This window comes from Hemibagrus wyckioides, linkage group LG06 (assembly GCF_019097595.1).
Source record: "Hemibagrus wyckioides isolate EC202008001 linkage group LG06, SWU_Hwy_1.0, whole genome shotgun sequence".
Taxonomy (NCBI): Eukaryota; Metazoa; Chordata; class Actinopteri; order Siluriformes; family Bagridae; genus Hemibagrus; species Hemibagrus wyckioides.
In genome coordinates, this window is record NC_080715.1 from 4,454,573 (window position 1) to 4,479,827 (window position 25,255).

General features: G+C 43.8%; 1 protein-coding gene across 1 annotated transcript in view; it reads left to right on the forward strand.

Moving 5' to 3' along the window:
• Positions 1 to 23,317, forward strand: part of wdr75 (WD repeat domain 75) — a 23,747-nt gene extending 430 nt beyond the window's left edge. Inside the window, exons 2-21 of the mRNA XM_058393029.1 lie at positions 103 to 232; positions 2,202 to 2,267; positions 2,355 to 2,454; positions 2,665 to 2,789; positions 4,849 to 4,919; positions 5,126 to 5,242; positions 10,235 to 10,323; positions 11,314 to 11,472; positions 11,795 to 11,854; positions 11,987 to 12,102; positions 15,077 to 15,252; positions 15,393 to 15,544; positions 17,268 to 17,448; positions 18,200 to 18,294; positions 18,454 to 18,549; positions 18,886 to 19,055; positions 19,189 to 19,248; positions 20,078 to 20,221; positions 20,353 to 20,441; positions 21,712 to 23,317. Of these exons, the coding sequence (XP_058249012.1) occupies positions 103 to 232; positions 2,202 to 2,267; positions 2,355 to 2,454; positions 2,665 to 2,789; positions 4,849 to 4,919; positions 5,126 to 5,242; positions 10,235 to 10,323; positions 11,314 to 11,472; positions 11,795 to 11,854; positions 11,987 to 12,102; positions 15,077 to 15,252; positions 15,393 to 15,544; positions 17,268 to 17,448; positions 18,200 to 18,294; positions 18,454 to 18,549; positions 18,886 to 19,055; positions 19,189 to 19,248; positions 20,078 to 20,221; positions 20,353 to 20,441; positions 21,712 to 21,922 (2,407 nt within the window). The 3' untranslated portion in view covers positions 21,923 to 23,317. The remainder of the gene's footprint in view (positions 1 to 102; positions 233 to 2,201; positions 2,268 to 2,354; positions 2,455 to 2,664; positions 2,790 to 4,848; positions 4,920 to 5,125; positions 5,243 to 10,234; positions 10,324 to 11,313; positions 11,473 to 11,794; positions 11,855 to 11,986; positions 12,103 to 15,076; positions 15,253 to 15,392; positions 15,545 to 17,267; positions 17,449 to 18,199; positions 18,295 to 18,453; positions 18,550 to 18,885; positions 19,056 to 19,188; positions 19,249 to 20,077; positions 20,222 to 20,352; positions 20,442 to 21,711) is intronic.
• Positions 23,318 to 25,255: the final 1,938 nt, after the last annotated feature.

Below are 25,255 nucleotides of genomic sequence, written 5' to 3' on the forward strand. Positions count from 1 at the left end.
TCTTTGGAGATGTTGTGTTAGAGGAAATCCTCAGCTCCTGGTTAATAACACAAGCTCCTCGTGTGTGTGTGTGTGTGTGTGTGTGTGTGTGTGTGTGTGTAGGTTCCTGCTGTGTGCTTCAGGAGACTCGGTGAAGGTTTTCAGCACCACAACAGAGGAGTGTGTTCATGTGCTGGAGGGACACACTGACCAGATCACCGGAGTCGCCTTGAACCCGGCCAACCACCTTCAGGTCTCTCTCTCTCTCTCTCTCTCATTCTCTCTCACTCTCTCTCTGTCTCACCGTTTCTTTCTCTCTCTAATGCAGCGTTCACACTGCACAATTTTTCAGTCGCTGACTAGTTTTGCAAAATCGAAGGTGAATCAGAGCTTCTTCACGCGAGTGACAATCACACAGTGTGAATGACCAAAGAACCGAGCTGACCGAGTCGCTAATATTTGTCATGCTAAACATCTGGACCTCAAAGTCCTGCAGTGTGAAAGGAGTTCTGACTGAAAAATACTTTGACCTACAGCCAATGAGAGAGCGAGATACAGGGCAGCGGTCAGTTCGGGGAGGAGTTATAGACCACAATATCAGTGAGCATGACTTCAGTTGGAGCACGATATTATAGTTTAATAGAGTTTATAGGTTTTTATCAGAAAAGAATGTCTTAAGTATAGTTATATCAGAATAAACAGGAACATTTGCTTGACCAGCCGCATCAGCACACTGCAAAATGATTCATTTGTTCAATTCTACAGAACACACAATCCTTGTTCCCCGCACAGACCATTTGGATCACAAACTTTTTACGTGGTTCCATTTCCAGTCTCGAGCGAGAACTCTGATCTCACGTGTGATCCTGCGTTATTTCCTTATTATTTTTCGTGTACGTTTGGTTGTGAAATGCAGTTTGCAGACCAGACTGAGTTGTCAGTGATTCTTCCTATTGTGAAGTCATGCAGTGTGAAAGCTCCTGTCACTGATCCATGGTGCAGTGTAAACACAGCAGGGAGTGAATGTTAACACAGATAGTTGTGCAGTTTGAAAACAACCGTGATCTGACCGCTCTGAACTTCATACAGTGTGAAAACAACCATGATCTGACCGCTCTGAACTTCATACAGTGTGAAAACAACCGTGATCTGACCGCTCTGAACTTCATACAGTGTGAAAACAACCATGATCTGACCGCTCTGAACTTCATACAGTGTGAAAACAACCGTGATCTGACCGCTCTGAACTTCATACAGTGTGAAAACAACCGTGATCTGACCGCTCTGAACTTCATACAGTGTGAAAACAACCATGATCTGACCGCTCTGAACTTCATACAGTGTGAAAACAACCGTGATCTGACCGCTCTGAACTTCATACAGTGTGAAAACAACCATGATCTGACCGCTCTGAACTTCATACAGTGTGAAAACAACCATGATCTGACCGCTCTGAACTTCATACAGTGTGAAAACAACCATGATCTGACCGCTCTGAACTTCATACAGTGTGAAAACAACCATGATCTGACCGCTCTGAACTTCATACAGTGTGAATTCTTTACCCTAACTTCTGGAACAGCAAATAACTTATTTTAAGATTAAATGAGTTCACCTTTTTACACTTTTGGTTTTTTCCTGGTTTAATATCCTTTAGAGCGAACTCCATCATCATCATCATCATCATCATCATAGATCACACCTTCTGTCTGTACTTTTAACTCTCTCTCTCTCTCTCTCTCTCTCTCTGCCTCTCTTTACATTACCTTCCCAGCAGACGTCCTTATCCAGAGTGACTCTTACAGTTTTAACTCATTTTATACACCTGAGCAGTTGGGGGTTAAGGGCCTTGTTCAGGGGCCCAGCAGTGACAGCTTGGTGGAGCTGAGATTCAATCTCGCAACCTTCTGACCAGTCCTTCAGCACTAAGCTACCCCCCCCTTGCATCTGTCTTAGTCTCTGTCTGTCTCTTAGTCTCTGTTTTTCTGTTTGTCTCTGTCTTTGTTTGTCTCTCATTCACTCTGTATTTGTCTGCTTGTCTTTTTTGTCTCTATCTCAGTCTTTGTCATCTCTCTCACTCGAATTTGATTACATTTCCTGCTGCTTCTTGTCTTTTAAGTGTTATTTAAATCTTTTTTTTTTTTTTTTTTTTTTTAACATTACAATGTAAAATTTACTGAGGTGGGGTTTAAAAAATTCATCCCCCCCCCCCTCCTCTGCAGGTTTTCTCCTGTTCTCAAGATGGCACTGTGAGACTGTGGGATTTCACCGATGGGATCCTCATTAAGGTAAAGTCGTGACTCAGCACAGCTCAGGGCTGCTCTGTGTTTATCAGGAAACATTTTCATTCCTTTTAATTTGTTTTTTTTCTCCAGACGTTGGTTATCAGACATCCGATTTTCTCCATATACGTCTCGGAGAAACATGTCGGAGTCATTTTCATCATTATTCCCATGGCCAGTGAGAAAAGCACCGGTAACCAGAAGTACTGCCCTGTGGAGTGTGTGAGAGAGTGTGAGAGTGAGTGAGTGAGTGTGTGTGTGTGAGAGAGAGAGAGAGATTCCACACTTCACTGCATGAGAAAAATATATATGTGTATATATACGCACGTGTGTATATATGTGTATATATACGTGCACATATATGATGTGACTGTGTGTGTGTGTGTGTGTGTGTTGTGTACAGAATGTTTCCAGTTGGTGGCTGTACATCTACCCAAGACTGTGGAGCAGGAAGTGGAGGTGATGGAGTTCTCGGCGGTGTTCTGTGATATTTCTCCCAATCCCTGTTCTACAGCTTTCGGCCGCGAGGTACGACTCGGATCGGAGACACTTTTAATGATGACTCTGAGAAGCTTTATAGTGTGTTATTACAACAGAAATCGGTCTAAAATCTAGGTTTAGGAATGATGAACCTTCACCTTAGCTCTGACAGACTCCAGCAGATGAAGGAACCTCGATGGTTCAGTCTGAGAGAAACAGAGCAGTTTAGTGGGATTTCCAAATGTATAAGGAACGTAAGAAAAGAAAGAAAGAAGTGGGAAGAACCAAACTGAAATGCAGATGGAAAAATAGATGATGAGGAAAAAATAGGAGGAGTTGAGAGAAAAAATAAGAAAGCAGAGAGGTAAGAAGGCCTGAATTCATTGCATGATATTTCGCTCCTCTTCATTGTGGGATAGCGAGCAGTGAGAGAATGACCTGGATACAACGTTTTATGCAAATCACAAGCAGCAGCTGCGTGTCGGTGACCAGTCAGGCAAAAAAAAGACACGTTTGTGTTTGTTCATGAGTACTGACGCAGACGTCTTTCTCTTTTCATATTGTGTTTAAAGATGTTTGTTTATTTATTTATTTATTCACTTATTTATGTATCTCTTTATTCGATCTTTAATTTATTTACCTATTTATTTATTTATATACTTATTTGTTTTTTATTTTTTTATTTATTAATTTACTCATTTTTTTACCCATTCATTTATTTATTTATCTTTTTATTTATTTACCTATTTTTTATTTATTTATTCCTTCCTTCCTTCCTTCCTTCATTATTAACTAGCACGTTTGGACCAGGAAGTCTGTGGTGTTTTACACTGATATTGACTCAGAAGCTCTTTTTAGATGCAGGTTTTTATGAATCAGAAGGTAATTGGTTTGTGATCCATTTAAAATGAGAAATGTTTATGCAGATGTTTATGCAGATGTGAGTTATTGGGGTGAATGTCTGAGGGAATTGCAGGCGATTGGATGAAACATGAAAAATAATCAGTTTTCCAAATCTGTTGATCAGTCTGTGTGTGAAAGCAGTCGGCCTCTAAACCTTTAGTTTAATAAATGTTGTGTATTTTGAGGCGCTGAGGAGTAATGCTAATGTGTTTTCTTTAATGGTTACTTATTTATTTTCCTTGACTCCGCCCACAAACCTCGTTTAATGATAAAGTTATGTTTGTGTCTTCGCTTTCTTCTGTTTTACACACAACGGCTTTCTAACACAAGATTATAAGAGTTTTAACTATTACTGTGTGTGTGTTTCTGTGTGTCTGTGTCTCTTTGTACATGTCTGTGCATGTGTGTGTGTCTGTGTGTGTGACTCTTTGTACATGTCTGTGCATGTGTGTGTGTCCGTGTGTGTCTGTGTGTCTTTCTGTATGTGTATCTGTTTGTGTGTGTCTCTCTCTGTATGTGTATCTGTTTGTGTGTCTGTGTGTCTCTCTATATGTGTATCTGTGTGTGCGTGTGTCTGTGTGTCTCTCTGTATGTGTATGTGTGTGCGTGTGTCTGTGTGTCTCTTTGTGTATCTGTGTGTGCGTGTGTCTGTGTGTCTCTCTGTGTGCGTGTGTCTGTGTGTCTCTCTGTATGTGTATCTGTGTGTGCGTGTGTCTGTGTGTCTCTCTGTATGTGTATCTGTGTGTGCGTGTGTCTGTGTGTCTCTCTGTATGTGTATCTGTGTGTGCATGTGTCTGTGTGTCTCTCTGTATGTGTATGTGTGCGCGTGTGTCTGTGTGTTTCTCTGTATGTGTATCTGTGTGTGCGTGTGTCTGTGTGTCTCTCTGTATGTGTATCTGTGTGTGCGTGTGTCTGTGTGTCTCTCTGTATGTGTATCTGTGTGTGCATGTGTCTGTGTGTCTCTCTGTATGTGTATCTGTGTGTGCGCGTGTGTCTGTGTGTCTCTCTGTATGTGTATGTGTGTGCATGTGTCTGTGTGTCTCTCTGTATGTGTATCTGTGTGTGCATGTGTCTGTGTGTCTCTCTGTATGTGTATCTGTGTGTGCGTGTGTCTATGTGTGTCTCTCTGTATGTGTATCTGTGTGTGCGTGTGTCTGTGTGTCTCTCTGTATGTGTATCTGTGTGTGTGTGTGTCTGCCTGCAGGGGGAATATCTGGCATCTGTTAAGGGACTACAGTTGCAAGTGTTTTTCTTCAGGAAGCAGAAGACATTCAGGTAACACACACACACACGGGCGTGTGCAGAGGTTTATAGTAAGCGTGACACAGCTGTTGGTGTAATGGAGCAGGTGAGATTCAGAGCGGACTGTAACAGAGCCAGTCAGTAAATAAGTGCTGTGTCATGCCTTACTGGTGTTTCTGCTCCTGTTGGGTTTCCAGTTACACACCAGTTTAATCCAGACTCATTTATCTTTAATACAGGTTCTCTCTGAAGGCCACGGATAAGAAAGGTGCTAGAAACGCCTTCACCTGTGTGGCCTGTCACCCTAAAGATGACCTCATCGCTACCGGACACGAAGACGGCAAAATTCGGCTCTGGTGAGAACCAGGAATTCCAATAATAATAATACTACTAACAATGTTATATTGTTATATTGTATATTGTAATATTAATATCAGCTAGATATAATTGTTTAGTATGTTATTGGAATTTTTTGACCAGTATATGGAGCTGGGAAGAAATTTGTTGCCTTGTCTCAGAGCATGGTCGTGAAGATGCTCACTGAGACGCAGCCTCACTTCCTGTTCGGTGCCTTCGCTGTCAGATTCGTTGGACCGTTACGGTGAAAATTCTTTTGAGAGGTTTTGTCCAGGTTGGTCTGATGATGATGTCTATCATATTTGGTGGTGATGGGACAAAATCTCTTGGAGCAGCAACAAAGAAAAAACTGATTTTAACAAAATCCAAGATGGTGGAAAACCTAATTGGCGGAATTTGACGTCATGAGGTGCGTTAAGCTCGTCTCGACCCAGAGAGTCCAGGGATGTGGTTTAATGGCCTTTCAATTTTGTATAATTGGTTTAGAGTTATGTCCATCAACCTACTTCCAGATTAAACTCAGATTTGGCCTCATGGTGGCGCTAAAGCGCCGACAGAACTCGGTCCAGATTTGGTCAGAATCTTCCTTAGAGCCTCAGTGTGGCAATAGAATGAGGGGAAAAGAAGGAAAGGAGGATGAAGGGATGTGGGGAAGAAAGAATATTAAGGGAGGTTGAAATAGAAGAAATAGGTGAAATGAATCAAATAAAATAGAGCTCATTTTTCACATTTCTTTCATACCGTTCTGAGAAGAAGACTTGTGATGTGGAGAAAGGACGAGAAAAGAAAGATTTACAGAATGAGAGAGAGAGAGAAGGATGGGGGAGAGAAAAAGAAAAAAGAAACCTGTGCTGTTTGTGAGGAAATTCAAACATAAATATATAAACACAAATACTTATATGTTTGAGTGTGGGGAGGGGGAGTGAGAGGAGTGTGGGGAGGGAGAGTGAGAGGAGTGTGGGGAGGGAGAGTGAGAGGAGTGTGGGGAGTGAGAGTGTGGGGAGTGAGAGTGTGGGGAGTGAGAGTGTGGGGAGTGAGAGTGTGGGGAGTGAGAGTGTGGGGAGGGGGAGGGGGAGTGTGGGGAGGGGGAGTGTGGGGAGGGGGAGTGTGGGGAGGGGGAGTGTGGGGAGGGGGAGTGTGGGGAGTGAGAGTGTGGGGAGTGGGAGTGTGGGGAGTGGGAGTGAGAGTGTGGGGAGGGAGGGAGTGAGAGTGTGGGGAGTGGGAATGTGGGGAGGGAGTGAGAGTGTGGGGAGTGGGAATGTGGGGAGGGAGTGAGAGTGTGGGGAGGGAGTGAGAGTGTGGGGAGGGAGGGAGTGAGAGGAGTGTGGGGAGGGAGTGAGAGGAGTGTGGGGAGGGAGAGTGAGAGGAGTGTGGGGAGTGAGAGTGGGAGGAGTGTGGGGAGTGAGAGTGTGGGGAGTGGGAGTGTGGGGAGTGAGAGTGTGGGGAGGGGGAGTGTGGGGAGGGGGAGTGTGGGGAGGGGAGGGGAGTGTGGGGAGGGGGAGTGTGGGGAGTGGGAGTGTGGGGAGGGGGAGTGTGGGGAGTGAGAGTGTGGGGAGTGGGAGTGTGGGGAGTGGGAGTGTGGGGAGGGAGGGAGTGAGAGTGTGGGGAGTGGGAATGTGGGGAGGGAGTGAGAGTGTGGGGAGTGGGAATGTGGGGAGGGAGTGAGAGTGTGGGGAGTGGGAATGTGGGGAGGGAGTGAGAGTGTGGGGAGGGAGTGAGAGTGTGGGGAGGGAGGGAGTGAGAGGAGTGTGGGGAGGGGGAGTGAGAGGAGTGTGGGGAGGGAGAGTGAGAGGAGTGTGGGGAGGGGGAGTGAGAGGAGTGTGGGGAGTGGGAGTGTGGGGAGGGAGTGGGAGTGTGGGGAGGGAGTGAGAGTGTGGGGAGGGGGAGTGTGGGGAGGGAGTGAGAGTGTGGGGTGAGAGTGGGAGGGGTGTGGGGAGTGGGAGTGTGGGGATGGAGTGAGAGTGTGGGGAGGGAGTGAGAGTGGGAGGAGTGTGGGGAGTGAGAGTGTGGGGAGGGGGAGTGGGAGTGTGGGGAGGGAGTGAGAGTGTGGGGAGTGGGAGGAGTGTGGGGAGTGGGAGGAGTGTGGGGAGTGGGAGTGTGGGGAGGGAGTGAGTGTGTGGGGAGGGAGTGAGAGTGTGGGGTGGGAGTGAGAGTGGGAGGAGTGTGGGGAGTGGGAGTGAGAGGAGTGTGGGGAGTGGGAGTGTGGGGAGGGAGTGAGAGTGGAAGGAGTGTGGGGAGGGAGTGAGAGTGTGGGGAGTGGGAGGAGTGTGGGGAGTGAGAGTGTGGGGAGGGAGTGAGAGTGGGAGGAGTGTGGGGAGTGGGAGTGGGAGGAGTGTGGGGAGTGGGAGTGGGAGGAGTGTGGGGAGGGAGTGAGAGTGTGGGGAGGGAGTGAGAGTGGGAGGAGTGTGGGGAGTGGGAGTGAGAGGAGTGTGGGGAGTGAGAGTGTGGGGAGTGGGGAGTGAGAGAGTGGGGAGTGAGAGAGTGAATGTGTGGAGAGTGTGGGGAGTGGAGAGTGTGGGGAGTGGGAGGAGTGTGGAGTGAGAGTGTGAGGAGTGGGAGTGTGGGGAGTGGGAGGAGTGTGGGGAGTGGGGGAGTGGGAGTGGGAGTGTGGGGAGTGGGAGTGTGGGGTGTGAGTGTGGGGGGTGGGAGGAGTGGGGGGAGTGTGGGGAGTGAGAGTGTGGGAGTGTGGGAGTGTGGGGAGTGGGAGTGTGGGGAGTGAGAGTGTGGGAGTGTGGGAGTGAGAGTGTGGGAGTGTGGGAGTGAGAGTGTGGGAGTGTGGGGAGTGAGAGTGTGGGAGTGTGGGGAGTGAGAGTGTGGGAGTGTGGGGAGTGAGAGTGTGGCGAGTGTGGGAGTGTGGGGAGTGGGAGTGTGGGGAGTGGGAGTGTGGGGAGTGGGAGTGTGAGAGTGTGGGAGTGTGGGGAGTGAGAGTGTGGGGAGTGTGGGGAGTGAGAGTGTGGGAGTGTGGGGAGTGAGAGTGTGGGAGTGTGGGGAGTGAGAGTGTGGGGAGTGAGGGGAGTGGGGGAGTGTGGGGAGTGGGAGTGTGGGGTGTGAGTGGGGGGAGTGTGGGGAGTGAGAGTGTGGGAGTGTGGGGAGTGAGAGTGTGGGAGTGTGGGGAGTGGGAGTGTGGGGAGTGAGTGTGTGGGAGTGTGGGGAGTGAGAGTGTGGGAGTGTGGGGAGTGAGAGTGTGGGAGTGTGGGGAGTGCGAGTGTGGGGAGTGCGAGTGTGGGGAGTGTGGGGAGTGGGAGTGTGGGGAGGGAGTGAGAGTGTGGGGAGGGAGTGGGAGTGAGAGTGGGAGGAGTGTGGGGAGTGGGGGTGAGGGGGGTGTGGGGAGTGGGAGTGGGGGGAGGGAGTGAGGGTGGAAGGAGTGGGGGGAGGGAGTGAGAGTTTGGGGAGTGGGAGGAGTGTGGGGAGTGGGAGTGTGGGGAGGGAGTGAGAGTGGGGAGGGAGTGAGGGTGGGAGGAGTGAGGGGAGTGGGAGTGAGAGGAGTGTGGGGAGGGAGTGAGAGTGTGGGGAGTGGGAGTGAGAGGAGTGTGGGGAGTGAGAGTGTGGGGAGTGGGGAGTGAGAGAGGGGGGAGTGAGAGAGTGAATGTGTGGAGAGTGTGGGGAGTGGAGAGTGTGGGGAGTGGGAGGAGTGTGGAGTGAGAGTGTGAGGAGTGGGAGTGTGGGGAGTGGGAGGAGTGTGGGGAGTGGGAGTGGGAGGAGTGTGGGGAGTGGGAGTGTGGGGTGTGAGTGTGGGGAGTGGGAGGAGTGGGGGGAGTGTGGGGAGTGAGAGTGTGGGAGTGTGGGGAGTGGGAGTGTGGGGAGTGGGAGTGTGGGGAGTGAGAGTGTGGGAGTGTGGGGAGTGTGGGAGTGGGAGTGGGAGTGTGGGAGTGGGAGTGTGGGAGTGAGAGTGTGGGAGTGAGAGTGTGGGAGTGAGAGTGTGGGAGTGAGAGTGTGGGAGTGAGAGTGTGGGAGTGTGGGGAGTGAGAGTGTGGGAGTGTGGGGAGTGGGAGTGTGGGGAGTGGGAGTGAGGGGAGTGGGAGTGTGGGAGTGTGGGGAGTGAGAGTGTGGGAGTGTGGGGAGTGAGAGTGTGGGAGTGTGGGGAGTGAGAGTGTGGGGAGTGTGGGGAGTGAGAGTGTGGGAGTGTGGGGAGTGAGAGAGTGAGAGTGTGGGGAGTGGGAGTGAGGGGAGTGGGAGTGTGGGGAGTGTGGGGAGTGAGAGTGTGGGGAGTGAGAGTGTGGGGAGTGAGAGTGTGGGAGTGTGGGGAGTGAGAGTGTGGGAGTGTGGGGAGTGGGAGTGTGGGAGTGTGGGGAGTGGGAGTGTGGGGAGTGGGAGTGTGGGGAGTGAGTGTGTGGGAGTGAGAGTGTGGGAGTGTGGGGAGTGGGAGTGTGGGAGTGTGGGGAGTGGGAGTGTGGGGAGTGGGAGTGTGGGAGTGTGGGGAGTGAGAGTGTGGGAGTGTGGGGAGTGACAGTGTGGGAGTGTGGGGAGTGAGAGTGTGGGGAGTGTGGGGAGTGAGAGTGTGGGGAGTGTGGGGAGTGGGAGTGGGAGTGTGGGGAGTGAGAGTGTGGGGAGTGTGGGGAGTGAGAGTGTGGGGAGTGTGGGGAGTGCGAGTGTGGGGAGTGCGAGTGTGGGGTGTGAGAGTGTGGGGTGTGAGAGTGTGGGAGTGTGGGAGTGTGGGGAGTGAGAGTGTGGGAGTGTGGGGAGTGCGAGTGTGGGGAGTGCGAGTGTGGGGAGTGCGAGTGTGGGGTGTGAGAGTGTGCGAGTGTGGGGAGTGCGAGTGTGGGGAGTGCGAGTGTGGGGTGTGAGAGTGTGGGGTGTGAGAGTGTGGGGAGTGAGAGTGTGGGGTGTGAGAGTGTGAGAGTGTGGGGTGTGCGAGTGTGGGGAGTGCGAGTGTGGGGTGTGAGAGTGTGGGGTGTGAGAGTGTGCGAGTGTGGGGAGTGAGAGTGGTGCTCCAGCTGCTGTGATGAGACCCAGGATTCAGATGAAAAGTGATGTTTTTTTTCTGTTCGCAGGAGAAACTTCAATCAGAAGAAGGAGTACACGTACTCCACCCAACACTGGCACCATGACGCAGTCAACACCCTGTGTTTCACGCCGGAGGGTAAGACACACCCACTTCAGACACACCCACTTCACACAACACTAATCACTAAAGTTCACACGGCAGGTTTAAAGTCATAACCTGCTGCATGAAGTGAGCGAGTCGCGTCAGAGATATTTACCCGACCCTGATTTTTTAAGAAGAAGCATTCATTAGAGGGGCAGTGGTTAAGGCTCTGGGTTCAAGCACCAACACCACCATGATGCCACTGTTGGGAAATTGAGCAAGGCCCTTAACCCTCCCTGCTCCAGGGGCACTGTATCATAGCTGCCCCTGCACTCTGACCCCAACTTCCTCAACTGGGATACACAAAGAAAAGGATTCCTCTGAGCTGTAATGTATGTGTGATGATGATGATGATGATGATGATGATGATAAAGGCTTTTTGCCCTTGCCCCCACATGAAATAAGAATTAGAAATTTTCAGTATCAAAATCGGTAAAAATTTCTTCTTCAGTTGTTTAAGACTTTTCTGTAAGAGTGGCTCGTATTAATACACTTTAACCTAATACCTTATTAAAAAACGTCCCATTACTGCTCTTAAAGTGAGGAGAATTTTTATTTAACGTTATTATGGAAGGAGTCTCCAGCGATATCTTATGAAATTTTTTTCCAGACGGGAGCTCTTTATGTTTCTCTATAAAATGACAACCGGTGTGTTTTCGTTGTTTTTGTTTTAATTTATTCATTTTAAGAGAGGTAAAAAGAGAGTGAGGGAATGGGTGTTTGTATCTACTATAACAGGAACTGACTAGTATTAATATATACGTAACTGTAACTCTAAATGGATAATTAAACAATTAATACAAGATGAACAAATCGATTTATCATTGTTCATCTAATTTGCTGCTTAATTGTTGATTCTTCTCCTCTGTAAGCACATATAGTCAACTGACGTGTCTAAGAAGTATCTGATTTCATCTTGATTTAGTTATTGACCTGCTCGTTATTTCACTCCCTCGTTTTTAAGCCTGGTTTATTTCCTGTTAGGGATGCACCTGCTGAGTGGAGGGGTGGAGTCAGTGCTCGTCCAATGGCATTGTTCCGAGGTCAATAAGAAGGATTTTCTCCCTCGTCTGGGCGGAGCCATTTTTCACATCTCTGTGTCTGCAGACGGACAGACGTACAGCACGAGCCACTCGGACAACAGTACGAGACCCTGAAAACACGATTCACGAGAAAATAAGCTAATAAAAAATAATAATAATTGCAATAGTTTTGCTTGTATAAGCATCTGGGGTCTTACATAAAAGATAAAAGGAATTAAAAACAATGGGGGGGGAGTAATAATTAATTTATAAATGCTGTTTAAAATTAAATTAGATTTTTTTATTTGCATACGTCTATATTAAAAAAAAAAATTTATTTCATTATATATTTAGAACTTTTTTAATCTTGATTTGTCTGTCTTTTATTTATTTATTTTTCTTCATTTATTTAAATCTTATTGTCTTTTCTATAATCTTTACAGAGATTACCATCATCCACTGCAGCTTCAAAGTATCAGCAGTGATTCAAGGCCTCGTCCACGGTACACATGGACACACGTGTGCACACAAACACGCACGCACACACAAACACACACGTCCAGCCTTCATTACTTCACCATGACTCAGCAGAGCGGTGGAGTATTTGTGTGTAACTCGAGATCTTTCTCCTTCAGGAGATGCAGTTCGCACGGATCTGATGATTGACCCACGCAGCAAAGCGCTGGTGCTGAACGGAAAACCGGGCCAGATTCAGTTTTACTCCCTACAGCGTGACAAACAGCTTTACAGCGTACGTGCACATTTCTCACTTATACACTCCCGTCTAATGGAGGTCTGTATTCAGGCTTTATATACAGCTTTAATTAGGCCCCAGAGGGTCATTTAGGTCACAAAGACTGTCGTTTATGTGATAGACATTTATTTAGATCACAGAGAAAAATTTAGTTGTTTAGGCCAATAGGGGAGTCATTTAGGCCACACATAGGGGAGTCATTTAGGCCACACATAGGGGAGTCATTTAGGCCACAAGCAGGGGAGTCATTTAGGACACAAGTTGGGGATTCATTTAGACAGCAAAGAATGATTTAGGTTGTATCGCAAGTTATTTAGGTCGCAATCAGTGTAATCTATGTGGTAGACATTTATTTAGACCAAAGAGAGATATTTATCCATAAAGAAGAGTTTAGGCCACAAGGGGAGTCATTCAAGCAAGAAAGAATCATTTAATCTATTAAACAAGTTATTCAGGCCACAAAAGGTCATTTTGGCCAAAATGGCGCTCTATCATTTTTGTGATCAAGATTTTATGTATATATTTAGTTTAGTACACATCAAAAACAGGTATTACGGTCCAGTGAACTATATACAAATAGATGCCATGAAGCTGTCCACTTGTAAAAAAAGAAATAGAAAAATAAAAAGAAAAGAAAATCAGAGAAGCATAGTAAGGATGTCCTCTTTTAACCTCTTTTGATCTAAAAACATCACAGAGATGTTTAACCGGCTTCGAATAATGTTGTCCTTTGCGCCGTTGAGCCTGGCAGTGGGCCTTCCAGAAAGACAATGTCTCTAAAATGAGATTGCCAAGTGAAAGTTCCAGGAGTGGATGGCTCTATCCATAATAGACTTTTTTCATTCTTTGTTGGTGAGCGTTCAGCTGGAGTGTGGAATCATCCCACAGCAGAAGTTGAGAATCTTGTGGTATAGCCAAATATAGGAAATCTGAATGAAGCGAACATACATATTTCCAAACATGAGCTACCACTGAGCATTCCCAAAACATGTATCAGTAGGAGCCTACTATAGATTTATTACATAAAGGATAAGAATCAGATCTCACCTTCATCTTATACAGTACATAGGCCCTATTGATATACTTATAATGATTCATCAAAATAGCTCTCTTTCTGTCAATATAAAGGTAAAGAGAGTCAATTAATCACTTTTACTCAAAGCTGCATCACATGAATATTTTAGGTGAAGCAAAATGTTTAGGAGTGTTTTCTTCACAGCGCACACACATTTGTTGAATCTTTTCTGCATGTGAAAACATGCTTATTGTTTTTGGACACTAACACAGCCTTGCTGATTTCACTGATTTAAAGAAAAAAATTCAAGAAAATTGCACAACACCAAGACCCTGAAAATAACAGTGTGTTATTTAACACGTGTGTGTGTGGTGCCCCGATCACATGTTCCACCCCCTGTGGTGCAGGTTTCCACTGGAAAGGGGAATATGGTGTAAGCGTCTTTCACATGAAATCACGAGCGCCAGAGATATTTTCTTCTTTTCTTTTTTTTTTTTTTTTACATGAAACAGCTTGGTCATGGCTCTGCAGGGTTTTGTGAGGATTAAAGAGTTATTTAAAATCTGGGGAATGGAAAACCCCTCAAAACTTCTCGCACAGCATTTAGACTCAAAGACTCGAGTTATAGACTTTGCGTTGTACGTGGATGCTGAATGCAGATGTAAACCATTTTAAGTTGTGTTTGTGTTACAGTACGGCAGTTTGATTTAACGTTACTGTTCTGACGAGAAATCTACATGCATAGATTTTTACATTTTCCTGAAAAAAAAAAACAATTAAGAGTTGTATGTAATAATATAATAAGCAAGTATACAGCTGACACCAAAGGTTTGGTGGACAAACAAAATTCTTTAAATCTGCCTGCTCGTCATTGCAATGCTTTGGCTTTTGGTTTTTTCCAGATTATTTATATTATTTTATTCATAATTTTTCAAGAGTTTTCTTGTTGAATATGCTCACATTTCATTTTTAACGTATTAAATGACTTCTTCTGTTTTTTTAAAGAAATAATATTAACCCTGTGTTTATACTAGAAAACAAAAGGAACCGGGTAATTATTCATTTTCTTAGTACATGGCTGCAGTGTGGTGTCACACGTGGTCTGAAACTGCTTCAGTTCCCCACTCTGAACTTTAGGTCCTCCCTTTAGTTAGTTATTATTTATCTGTAATTAAAAATACACTATTGCCAAAAGTATTGGGACATCCCTCCAAATCATTGAATTCAGGGGTTGGGCTCGGCCCCTTGGTTCCAGTGAAAGGAACTCTTAATGCTTCAGCTTCATACCAAGACATTTTGGACAATTTCATGCTTTGTGGGAACAGTTTGGGGATGACCCCTTCCTGTTTCAACATGACTGCACACCAGTGACCAAAGCAAGGTCCATAAAGACATGGATGAGTGAGTTTGGTGTGGAGGAACTTGACTGGCCTGCACAGAGTCCTGACCTCAACCCCACAGAACACCTTTGGGATGAATTAGAGTGGAGACTGTGAGCCAGACCTTTTCATCCAACATCGGTGTCTGACCTCACAAATGTGCTTCTAGAGAAATGGTCAAAAATTCCCATAAACGCACTCCTACACCTTGTGGAAAGCCTTCCCAGAGGAGTTGAAGCGGTTGTAGCTGCAAAGGGCAGGACAACTCCATATTACATTCATGTGCATGTAAAGGCAGACGTATAACTAGGGTAACGTTTCATCTTATCTTGTCACATGTTGCTATAACAGATCATGTAACATGTGAGTGAACATGTTGATGTGTTTAATTACTGTTGGAAGCTACACTTAGCTAGTACAGGTTCTTATCTGAACCCTGGATAGGCCACGCCTTCAAGAGACATGAGAGACTACAAGCCATGTGACAGACTTGTATGCATGGGGGGTAACCCAGAAACCATAGGGTGTACAAATTTTTGCACAGCACATTGATTTTGTGTAATTCTTATGTTTATAGCTCGACATAGTGCAGCAGGAGTACATCTACGAGGCAGGACTGGACCAGTTTGACGTGGTGAAGGCAGCGTTTGATGCTCGTGGCTCGTGGTTGGCTACGGTGGAGGAGAGAAACAGCAAAGACTCCAATCTCGAGTTTTCTCTTAAACTCTGGGGCTTTGACGAGACGGCACAGAGGTACACGGTTAAAGTTCTCTACTTATATTTATCTAACTCAGATATTTAATATTCTGTTATATTCCCAGACAGTCATATTTCCCTATGAAACCCTTTTTCTTTTTTTTTCTAAGCTCTAACCTAATTCTCTTTCTTGTCAGCTTTGAACTGAATACCACCATAACGGCTGCCCACAACGACAGGATTACTGCCCTGTGCTTCAGCCCTGCCACAGAGACCACCATGCTGGTGACCGCCGCCAAAGACGGCCAGTTTAAAGTCTGGCTGCTCGGGTCAGACTCGGACACACAGAGTGAGTTCCACCTCCCACATCCTCGATTAGTTTATACACCACATCTGTGTTTAATAAAGAGCTCCAGAATGAGGCTTTGCTGTGGGGATAATCTGTAGTGATGGTCATTATTTTTGTACACGCAGCAAAAGTGTGGTGTTTTCAGAAGCCCTGAGCTACAGGTTGTGGGGAAAAAAAGCACTATGTCTTTATTTGGACCGGGAAGTGTTGGGAATCCAAACCGTGATGCCTTTTAAACGTTTTTATTTGACTTCCCAATCGTTACCGTGTGTGTGTGTATGTATGTATATATATATATATATATATATGTGTCCACTATAACACCATCTGACCCTCAGGCTTTAAGAACTAGAAGCTAATATTCAGTAAGATAGACGTAATGATAGATTGAGGAGCGTTAAATATTTAGGCAAAATAACAAAATATAATAATGAGAGAATGAGTTGACGTAAGTTGTCAAAATAACAAGAAAATCAATATAACAGGATAAAAAATCTCACACATATATACAGTTTTTTTTTAACAAAAAATGAAAGAAATTTCCAAAATATAATAATTTAAGACGTTAAGTCGAACTAATGAGATATTAAGTTGAAATAGATATCAGGTAAATATAAGATATTGGATTGAAATAATTATAAATTAATTAAATTGAAAGTATATAGTTAATAAAAGTTAAATAAAAAAATAAAATAGACAACGAGATGATTTTTGTATAAATGACACGTGATTCTTGTACTTAATTGGAAAGTAATGGAAGAAAAAAAATTGCCATTTAGGCCTCAAGTTGAGTCCTTTAGACCACAAGGTGAGTCATTTAGGCCTCAAAGGGAGCCATTTAGACCACAAGGTGAGTCATTTAGGCCACATTGAGAGTGCTTTAGGCCTCACGGTCAGTCATGTAGCCATGTAGAGTCATTTAGGCCACATGGAGAGTCATTTAGACCCAAGGAGAGCCTTTTAGGCCACAAGGAGAGTGATTTAGACCTCACGGTCAGTCATTTAGCCATATAGAGTCATTTAGGCCACAAGGAGTCATTTACACCCAAGGAGAGTCATTTGGGCCACACAAAGAGTCATTTGGCCATGTAAAGCGTCATTTAGCTATGAAGAATCACTTAGGCCACAAGGAGTCATTTGCCTATGTAGGGAGTCACTTGGCTATGAAGAATCATTTTGCTAACAAGGAGAGTCATTTAAGCAAAAAGTCATTTATTCAATAAGCTTTGGGTAAATTGGTATCATTCAGGCAATCAAAGCATCACTGATCTCCTTTAAGTGCAGTAGTAACTGAAGGGTGACATTTGTTTAGACCGTGCTAGTTATGCTGCCTGTTCTTTTTTTTTTTTTTTAACGCTTTGCGAAATGCAGCCCTGGTCATGATAGATTAATGACCTTTAGGGTTGAAGTCCAAAACCAAACAAGGACTTCAACCCTCACTTCCTCTGCTTCCTTTCTTTAGAAGACTAAAAGAGCAATAAAAGTCTTGCCTTTGTTTAAGCCACAAGACTAACTGCCCACTGGCTGGTAAACATCAGTCACAAACTTAATGGAGTAAATAAACAGAAAAACTCCCTGAGGAGCTATTAGTTTTCCAAAAAGAATGTACAAAGGGAAGTAAGAGCAGGAAAGGGTTTTATTTTTTCCAACCTGGAATTGTACCTAACATCTCCCGCCCCTTTTCTTCCTGTTCTCAATCTACTGATTTGTGATTTTTCCTCAGAGGAACAGGCCTCCTGGTCATGTGACTTTGTAGGCAGTTACCACGGCCTGCGTCCCACCAACTGCTGTTTCTCAGCCGATGGCTCTCTGCTGGCCGTCAGCTTTGAGGAGGTGGTGACTGTGTGGAGCGTGGACACCTGGGGGCTTCTGACCACACTGTGCCAACCACCAGGGGCCATCAGGTGGGGCATCTAGTTCAAACATCCTACATTTATTATGTTAAAATTTGTATTATTTTGAAATAACTGACCATAAAAATCCAAAATCACAACATTTTCTATATAGATTTGGATTTTTTTTGGTCCGTTTAGTCAGTGTAGCAGTTGCACGGTGTTCTCCTCATTGATCATCAGGGTCAGTTGTGAAGACTCATGGACATCCCTGATTTTAACCCTGTCTAAAGGTCAAAATCTAATTGAATTTCAATAACCTTTTATTGAAGTTGGCTGAGTTTAGAGATCCTGTTAGCCTTGAAGAAGAGTGCACTGGACTGTTTGTTTATTAACGAGGAACACTGAGGGAAGCGGATGGGTTACCATTTAATCACTTTGTCATTTGGGGATTTTCAGACGTCCAGATCAGGTTAATAAAGGAACTGTTTGTCTGGTTTGGTTGAATAGTTCTATATTGCTGAGTAACTATGTCATGTATTAACCTGATTGTAATTATTCACAATAAGCATAATGAAGTTATTCATTCTTATTTAAAATACAACACTATTTGAAAGCGTATTCTCTCTATCTTCAACCACAAGATGCTCACCACGCTGAAGTTGGGAAATGTTTGTTGTTTGCTTACAGTAACACATTTCTATCAGTAGGGTCACTAGAATCATGCAGGCAATTATAAAAATCTATATTGTGCAGGGAAAAGTCTTGCTATAACATGATGGAGGTTAAAAAATGTTCATCTATGAATGCTTTCATTCTCCAGGGATCTCTGCTTTGGGCGTCTGAGCTGCTCCAAATACCTGCTGGGCACCACTACTAAAAATCTGCTGTGCTGCTGGAACCTCCTCACCTGCTCACGTTAGTATCTTGTGTGTGTGTGTGTGAGAGATACCAGTGGGACACCTGTCTCAACAAACCTGACTTTGAGCAGGACTTTGATCACTAAAGTGTTTGTGGACAGTCTGTGGTGTGTGTGTGTGGTCAGCTGTGTTGACTGACCCTGTGGTTTCCTCACAGTGGAATGGAGCACGTCGATGGATGTGTGTATGCTGCAGTCAGACCCTCTGTCTGAAAACGTGGCTGCGTTTTGCCATCACTCTGGAAACACAGACTGTGAGTATATAAACACAGGAGTGAGGAGTGTGTTCTCCTTCATCAGCCCTATCCCCCTCTTCACCTCTCACCTGAGAAACATCTCTAATAAAGAATCTGATCTAGCCTGTATGGTAGTAGTAATAATTTATAGTTAGCTTATTTTGTTCTCTGTGTTAGACCTGTGCCCTGAATCAGTGTTTCTTGCTTAGGTTTAGGGAAGTGGTACCATGGAGTTAAGGAAGTGGGTTTTTAGAAAGTGGGACCCCAGGGGGTTTGGGGATCAGGACAGAGGATAGTAAAGATGGACTAAAGGTGAATAGAGCACAGTGCTAACCCAGTGTCCTCTCCGTGCAGTGTTTGTTTTCAAACCCAGCGAGCCGAGGCCCCTGTTTACCCAGAAGGCCGTGTGCTCAGGAAAAGTTCAGCGCTCTGTGTTCGCTCCAAGAGATGAGCCTCTGGATAGCTGTGACGAGAAGACACAGTGGCTCAACAGATCTCGCCTCTACTTCCTCACCGACAACATGGTACACGTTTTAAACTCAACATTACACGTTATACACTTTTATATTTGTTAAATTGGTGGATGAGATTAATGTTTGAGTTCACTTGTGTGGATCAGTTGAGTATATACTGACCTCACCTTGATTTTCCCCTCAGGACTTACTGACCTTCAGCACCAGAACAGAGGATGAGCGAATACTGAGCTCCAGGAAACAGGTCAGTGTTTTATCAACACACTCCATGAGTCCTGATCTTCAGATAACCTCTAAAGACCCGGGTATCTCATTTGGACTCGATATTGCTGTGTTTAAAGGAAAAGCTGTTGTTAGCTAAGAGGTTATGGTAATCTGTCTTGTGCAAATGTCTTTCCTATTTTGAGAATTTAAATCTGACAACATGTATCTTACTGATATCACTTCAAACAAAAAAGGAAGTTGTTAGATTTTGTTTACTTAAATATTTAAAATGGTTAAAGTTTATTTGAAGACATGATTCAGTGTTTGAGTTCATTTCATTTTTTGGCACAGTGTTTACATTCATTGTAAACACTAATAAATTAATAACTAAAATTAATAACAATAACATTTAATTTCATTAGAACATTTGAATCGGTGTTTCTTCATTTATATATTTGATTCAGATTCAATATTTCAGTTCATAATTCATTTGAATAGTTGATTCAGTGTTTTTGTTTCATTTGAATATTGATTCAGATTCAATATTTCAATTCATAATTCATTTGAATAGTTGATTCAGTTCATGTGAGTGTTTGATTCAGTATTTGGATTTATTTGAATATTTGATTCACTCAAACTGATTTGATTGTGATTCAGCGTTTACATTTCATTTATTTTATTTTTAGAATCAAGTTTTTTTTGTTTTTCTTTTTTTTAATGATTTGGACCTAAATGGTATGTTTATAATCACACTAAAGTATGGAAGTGTCTTGACTGATTGATTGATTGTTTTTGTGGACATAAAGTGACTCAGTCAAACTGTGTCACTAACTTTTTTTTTTTTGTCTGTGTAATTGTGTGTCCTGTAGCTGCTGGTTGATGACAGTGTAGCCGTCACACCGTTTTACCTGTTACTGGGGAAACACAACCCGGCGCAGGAGAAGACCGACTCGGCTTCCAGTCAGACTCCCGACAGAGCACAGCTTCCTCAGGGATCAGTCGCTATTAAAGAGGTCAGATGTGCATTCCTCCTATTTTGTGTCACATTGTGTTACCCTCACCACCCAAACTGTGTGTTACATGAATAGATATTTGTGTTTCTCCTGGCCTGATCTTTCTCTTTTTTTATATCTGCCATCTGTAGTTACTGCACACTCCAGCTCATGTGCTTCCTGCAGCCTCGGCCCTGTGCTCAATGTTCGTCAAATCTCTGCTCATCTCCAACGGGAACAGGTACGTCCACCCTTCTGCTCCTCAGCACCACGGTGGAGCAGCTGCTGAGTCACAAAGAGGTTTATAGCAGAATATAATCTCAATCTGATCTCTAATTCTGCTCATAATTTTTTAAATATACAAAAAAACCCATTATACTCAACATTGTAGGTTTGTGTATTCACTACGGATTCTGGCGTCAAGGTTAAACTGTTTGTTTTTCAGTCAGGTGCGTTAGTCTCGCTTCATATGAATGACTTGAAAGAAATCAAATCCATGGGTTAGGGATTAGTGAAAGTAATGGCGCCTTATGCAAGGAGAACGTGCAAGTGTGCAGTGGCTGAGCTGTGTTATTGGAGGATTTAAGTTAAATTGTCTCTGTCACATATACATTACTGCACAGTGAAATTCTTTCTTCGCATATCCCATCCTCAGAGTCACGGTCAGAGCACAGGGTCAGCCATGATGCAGTGCCCCTGGAGCAGGGTGGGTTGAGTGCCTTGCTCAAGGGCCCCAACAGTGGCAGCTTGGCGGTGCTGGGCCGTGAACCCCCGATCTTCCAGTTAATATTCCAGAGCCTTAACCACTTGAGCCACCACTACCATTTATTGCAAGACACACTGAATATATATGTGTATATTAACTCAATTCATTTTTTATTTGTATAGCACTTTTAACAATGGATATCGTCCAAAGCAGCTTTGCAGAAATCTAAAAAAATTAGAATAAAACTTGACAAGGTTTGAATTTGTTTAAAACCTAAGGCAGTGGTGATATGGAAAAAACTCCTGGAGATGATGTGAGCGTTTTCCCTGCTTGTGATTGGTTGATTGACATAAATATGAACAATATACATGTGAGAATATCAAGAAAACATTTTTAAATAAGGCAAGAATTTCTAGATCACTTTTTACTGAAAAAAAAAACAGCACAAGTTTACTGAATGAGGTCAAGTACTATCAAGTTCAAATATCCACTGAGAGGGAACACACACCTCAGTCTAAAAATGTCTGGAAATGATCTACATTTGATGATTGAAACCAACAGAACAAACAATCAGCATTTCTTAAACCAAGAGAGGAGTTTTTAATGGATGATCTAACGCTTCATCCTGCTCTGATCTGAGATTATATGTTTCCATGGTAAATGAATGGATGTTGATAATTGGTAGTTCTTATTTCTCGCTGAAGACATCAATCTGAGACGAATCTTCACAAGCCTTCAGGGTTCACGCTCCATGTTTTCCCATATCGCCGATGCTTTCTGACACAGCAACTTTTTTTCCACATAGAATCGAGAAGGAGCCCCTCGAAAAGGAGGTAGAGAGTGAGGAGGAAGACGAGTCGGATGAGGAAATGAAAACCAGCGATCGTCAGCAGGAAATTCGTTCTCTAGGCTCCATCCTGGAGCCGAATCTGCAGCTTTCTAAAGAAGAGGAAAGGGAACTGAGGAGTGTGAGAAAGACTGACTTCAGCTGGGTTTCGAGTTATGTCAACTCTTAGTTCAATACCAAACCGCCCAACCCATCCACACACACATCCACTATGGTTCTAAAAAATGTTCCACAGGTCTTGTTTATTATATGTAAAACATCTGTGCCGTTGATTTTGAATTTTGTAAATGTTTTATTTTGAAATTATGAGTCTACTTTGGATTTGGAGCAGTAATAGGAAATGATGTCGTCTTACAGCTCCAGGGTTTGTGCACTTCAGAGCTCGGCTTAACGTCTCCTGATGTTTCAGATGTTCTCCGTGCTCACGTCCGGGTTCTCTGGGTTTCTTCTAAAAAATCCTGAATTTATATTAAAATCCGATTTTTCAATTTAATCTCATGTACAAAATTTGCAAAGCCGTTTCAGCCGACCAGCATACGAGAAATGTGATGCACGGGTTTGGACTGCATTGTTTATAAATTGACCTCCTGCTCTTCATCCATTCAAAAACTAGATGCAGAGTTTTAAAATAAAGCACAAAAATCAGATTAAGATTTTAAAATCCAAATCCAAATGGCACAACTATTGACAAATGACAGCAATGAGCTGAGCTGATAATAAATGTGGACTTGATGCTGGAGGAATCTGCAGCTGTTTTATTGGCTGTTCTGTAGCCTGTTTTATCCATGAAGGTGTTACCTTAAATGTCTAAAGGAACAATGGAGCACATTGTACAAAAACCTGCTCTGGATTATGTGGATTGCATCGATGTGTCTGGATCTGTGTGAGAAACTTGTATCTTTTTTTTTTGTATTTCACAATTAGCCATGTTCGAAACAAACATTTGTATTGCCTGTAATTTATACAAAAAAAAAAAATTCCGAAACCAGAAATGTTTGCTTCTTTTTTGATGTCCAGTTCCCTAAACAGTCACATTTTTAACAGAGTGTTTGGAGTAACGTTTCCACTCCTCTGCAGCGTTCGCTGTGTTCGAGGTCAAAAACACAAAAAGAGCTGAGTCACTGCTCTATCTATCACTTGTGGCCATACAGCTTTTAATACGAATCATGGCTCGCTTCAGTGAGTCATATCAATTTGGCTCAGCTTACTGATAAAAATGAACTGTTTTGGATCATTGCCACTTTTGCGATGTAATAATTCTTGATTGATGTTATTTCTTTAAATGTGTCTGAAACTTCTGCAGGAAATCTTACACCTTAACATTAGTTGCATTTGATCTACGTATCTAAATGATTCCGGATCAGTTTTATTGTATGCTCTAACAAAGAATTTGTTACCGGTTAATGATACACCACCCCCCAAACAAAACTGGACTATCTGAGCATACAGTGCACCTAAAAGGCATAAGTGGGATTATTTTACTATGCACAGGGGCAAGAAAGTATGTGAGTCTTTTGGAATTTCATGGTTTTCTGCATACATTAAAGTTTTGACAAATGTAATGTGCCTAAATAAGAACACACAAAAAATTCTGATCTTCCATGTCTTTATTGAACACACTCATTCAACATCTACAATGGTAGTGGTAAAAGTAAGTGAACCCTTGGAATTAATAACTGGCAGCAAAAACCTTAACCAGGCAAAAATAACCTCAACCAGGTGCTTCCTATAGCTGTGGATCAGACCTGCACATTGTTCAGTTGGGATTTCAGCCCATTCTTCCTGGCAAAGCTTCAGCTCTGTTGTATTCTTTGGACGTCTCGTGTGTATGGCTCTCTTCAAGTCATTCTATGGCATCTCTATTGGGTTGAGGTCTGGGCTCTGACTCCAAAAGGCTGATTTTGTTTTTCTGAAGCCATTCTGTTGTGGACTTGCTCGGGTGTTTCAGGTCCTGTTGCATCACCCAACTTCTACAGAGTTTCAGCTGATGTACAGACATTCTCACATTATCCTGAAGAACTTTTTTTTTTTTTTTGGATACTTCTGGGAATTCATTTCAATGACTGCAATCTGGCCAGGGCCTGATGCAACAAAGCAGAACCAAATCAGAACAAAAATTTCCTTTACCATACTTTACAGTTGGGTTGATGTGTTCATGGTGATATGCAGTGTTCCTTTCTACACCAGATGTAGTGCTGCATGTTCTTTCCAAATAGTTCAATCTTAGTTTCATCAGTCCGCAAAACATTTTGCCAGTACTGCTGTGGAGTGTCAGTGTGCTCTTTTGCAAACTTCAGGCATGCAGCAATGTTTTTTTTAGTAAGCAGCAGCTTACTAAGACTGTAGACTCATTTACACAGATGTTGGCCAGTTCCAATGATGCTTTCAAATCTTTGCCTGTCACTCAGGGTTGTTTCTTTACTTCATTGATGAGTCCTCGTTGGGCTCTTGGGGTCATTTTGACTGGGTGCCCACTACTTGATAGAGTAGCCACAATCCCAGTGTGTCTCAATTTGTAGATCGTTTGCCTGTAAACTGGGGAATTTCTGGTGAATGACTTGGATAAAGGTCAGTTCACACTGTATGACAAATTTATGCAGAAAACTATGAAATTCCAGAAGGTTCACATAGGGTTTTTTTTGTATATATGCTTTACAACACAAGGTAGGTAAAATACACAGAAATGAGTAACGGTGGTTTGGTGGTTGTTACAAGTGTTGCTCAAACGCCTAAGTATTTCACGGAGATTAAATATCGCACAGCACAGGATAAGCGAAAGTGAAGAGCACATTAAGAACAATGACAGAGAAAGAGGAAGGAAATTAACTCGTGTTTGTGTGTTAGTATTTTAGCATGTGCCAGAAAGGACAAGATTTTTATTTTTGTTTTCATTACTTGACTCTGGATGAATCCAGGTTCTGGATGAAGGGGATGTTGGAGCTGATGCTGTCCTGACCATCTTCTGCAGTCTGAACGTAATGTTTGTGGTCAGAGCATGACAGAGGATGGCTAAGATTTCTCTGCAGAATTGCCACAGCAGGTCCTTAGGCAGGTTTTACTTCCTCCTCTGGTGGACATCCTGCCTTTATGATGGAGACTACATTGCTCTTCCACTTCAAGTTCTGGCTACTGGTACTTCTGTGATTGCCAAGAAAGGGGATCATGGTTCAAAGTTCTTGCCAATGTCCACAATTTTGTACTTGTTCTTTTGTGACTGCACCAAGTGTGTACAAGCTGATCAACTTCCTGTCTGTATACAGACTCCTTGTCATTGTAGATGATGTTCTTATTGTCTTCAAAAGGTCTTGATACGGAGGTATTGAGAGGTGCAGTCATTGGTGTAGATGGAGAAGATCAGTGAGTAAAGCACCCTTGATGAGGTGCCAGAGCTGAGTGTGCTGGATGTGATTCACTCAGCTTCACCTTCTGCTTCCCTTACAGCAGGGGTGTCCGATCTTATCCAGAAAGGGGCGGTGTGGGTGCAGGTTTTCATTCAAAGTAA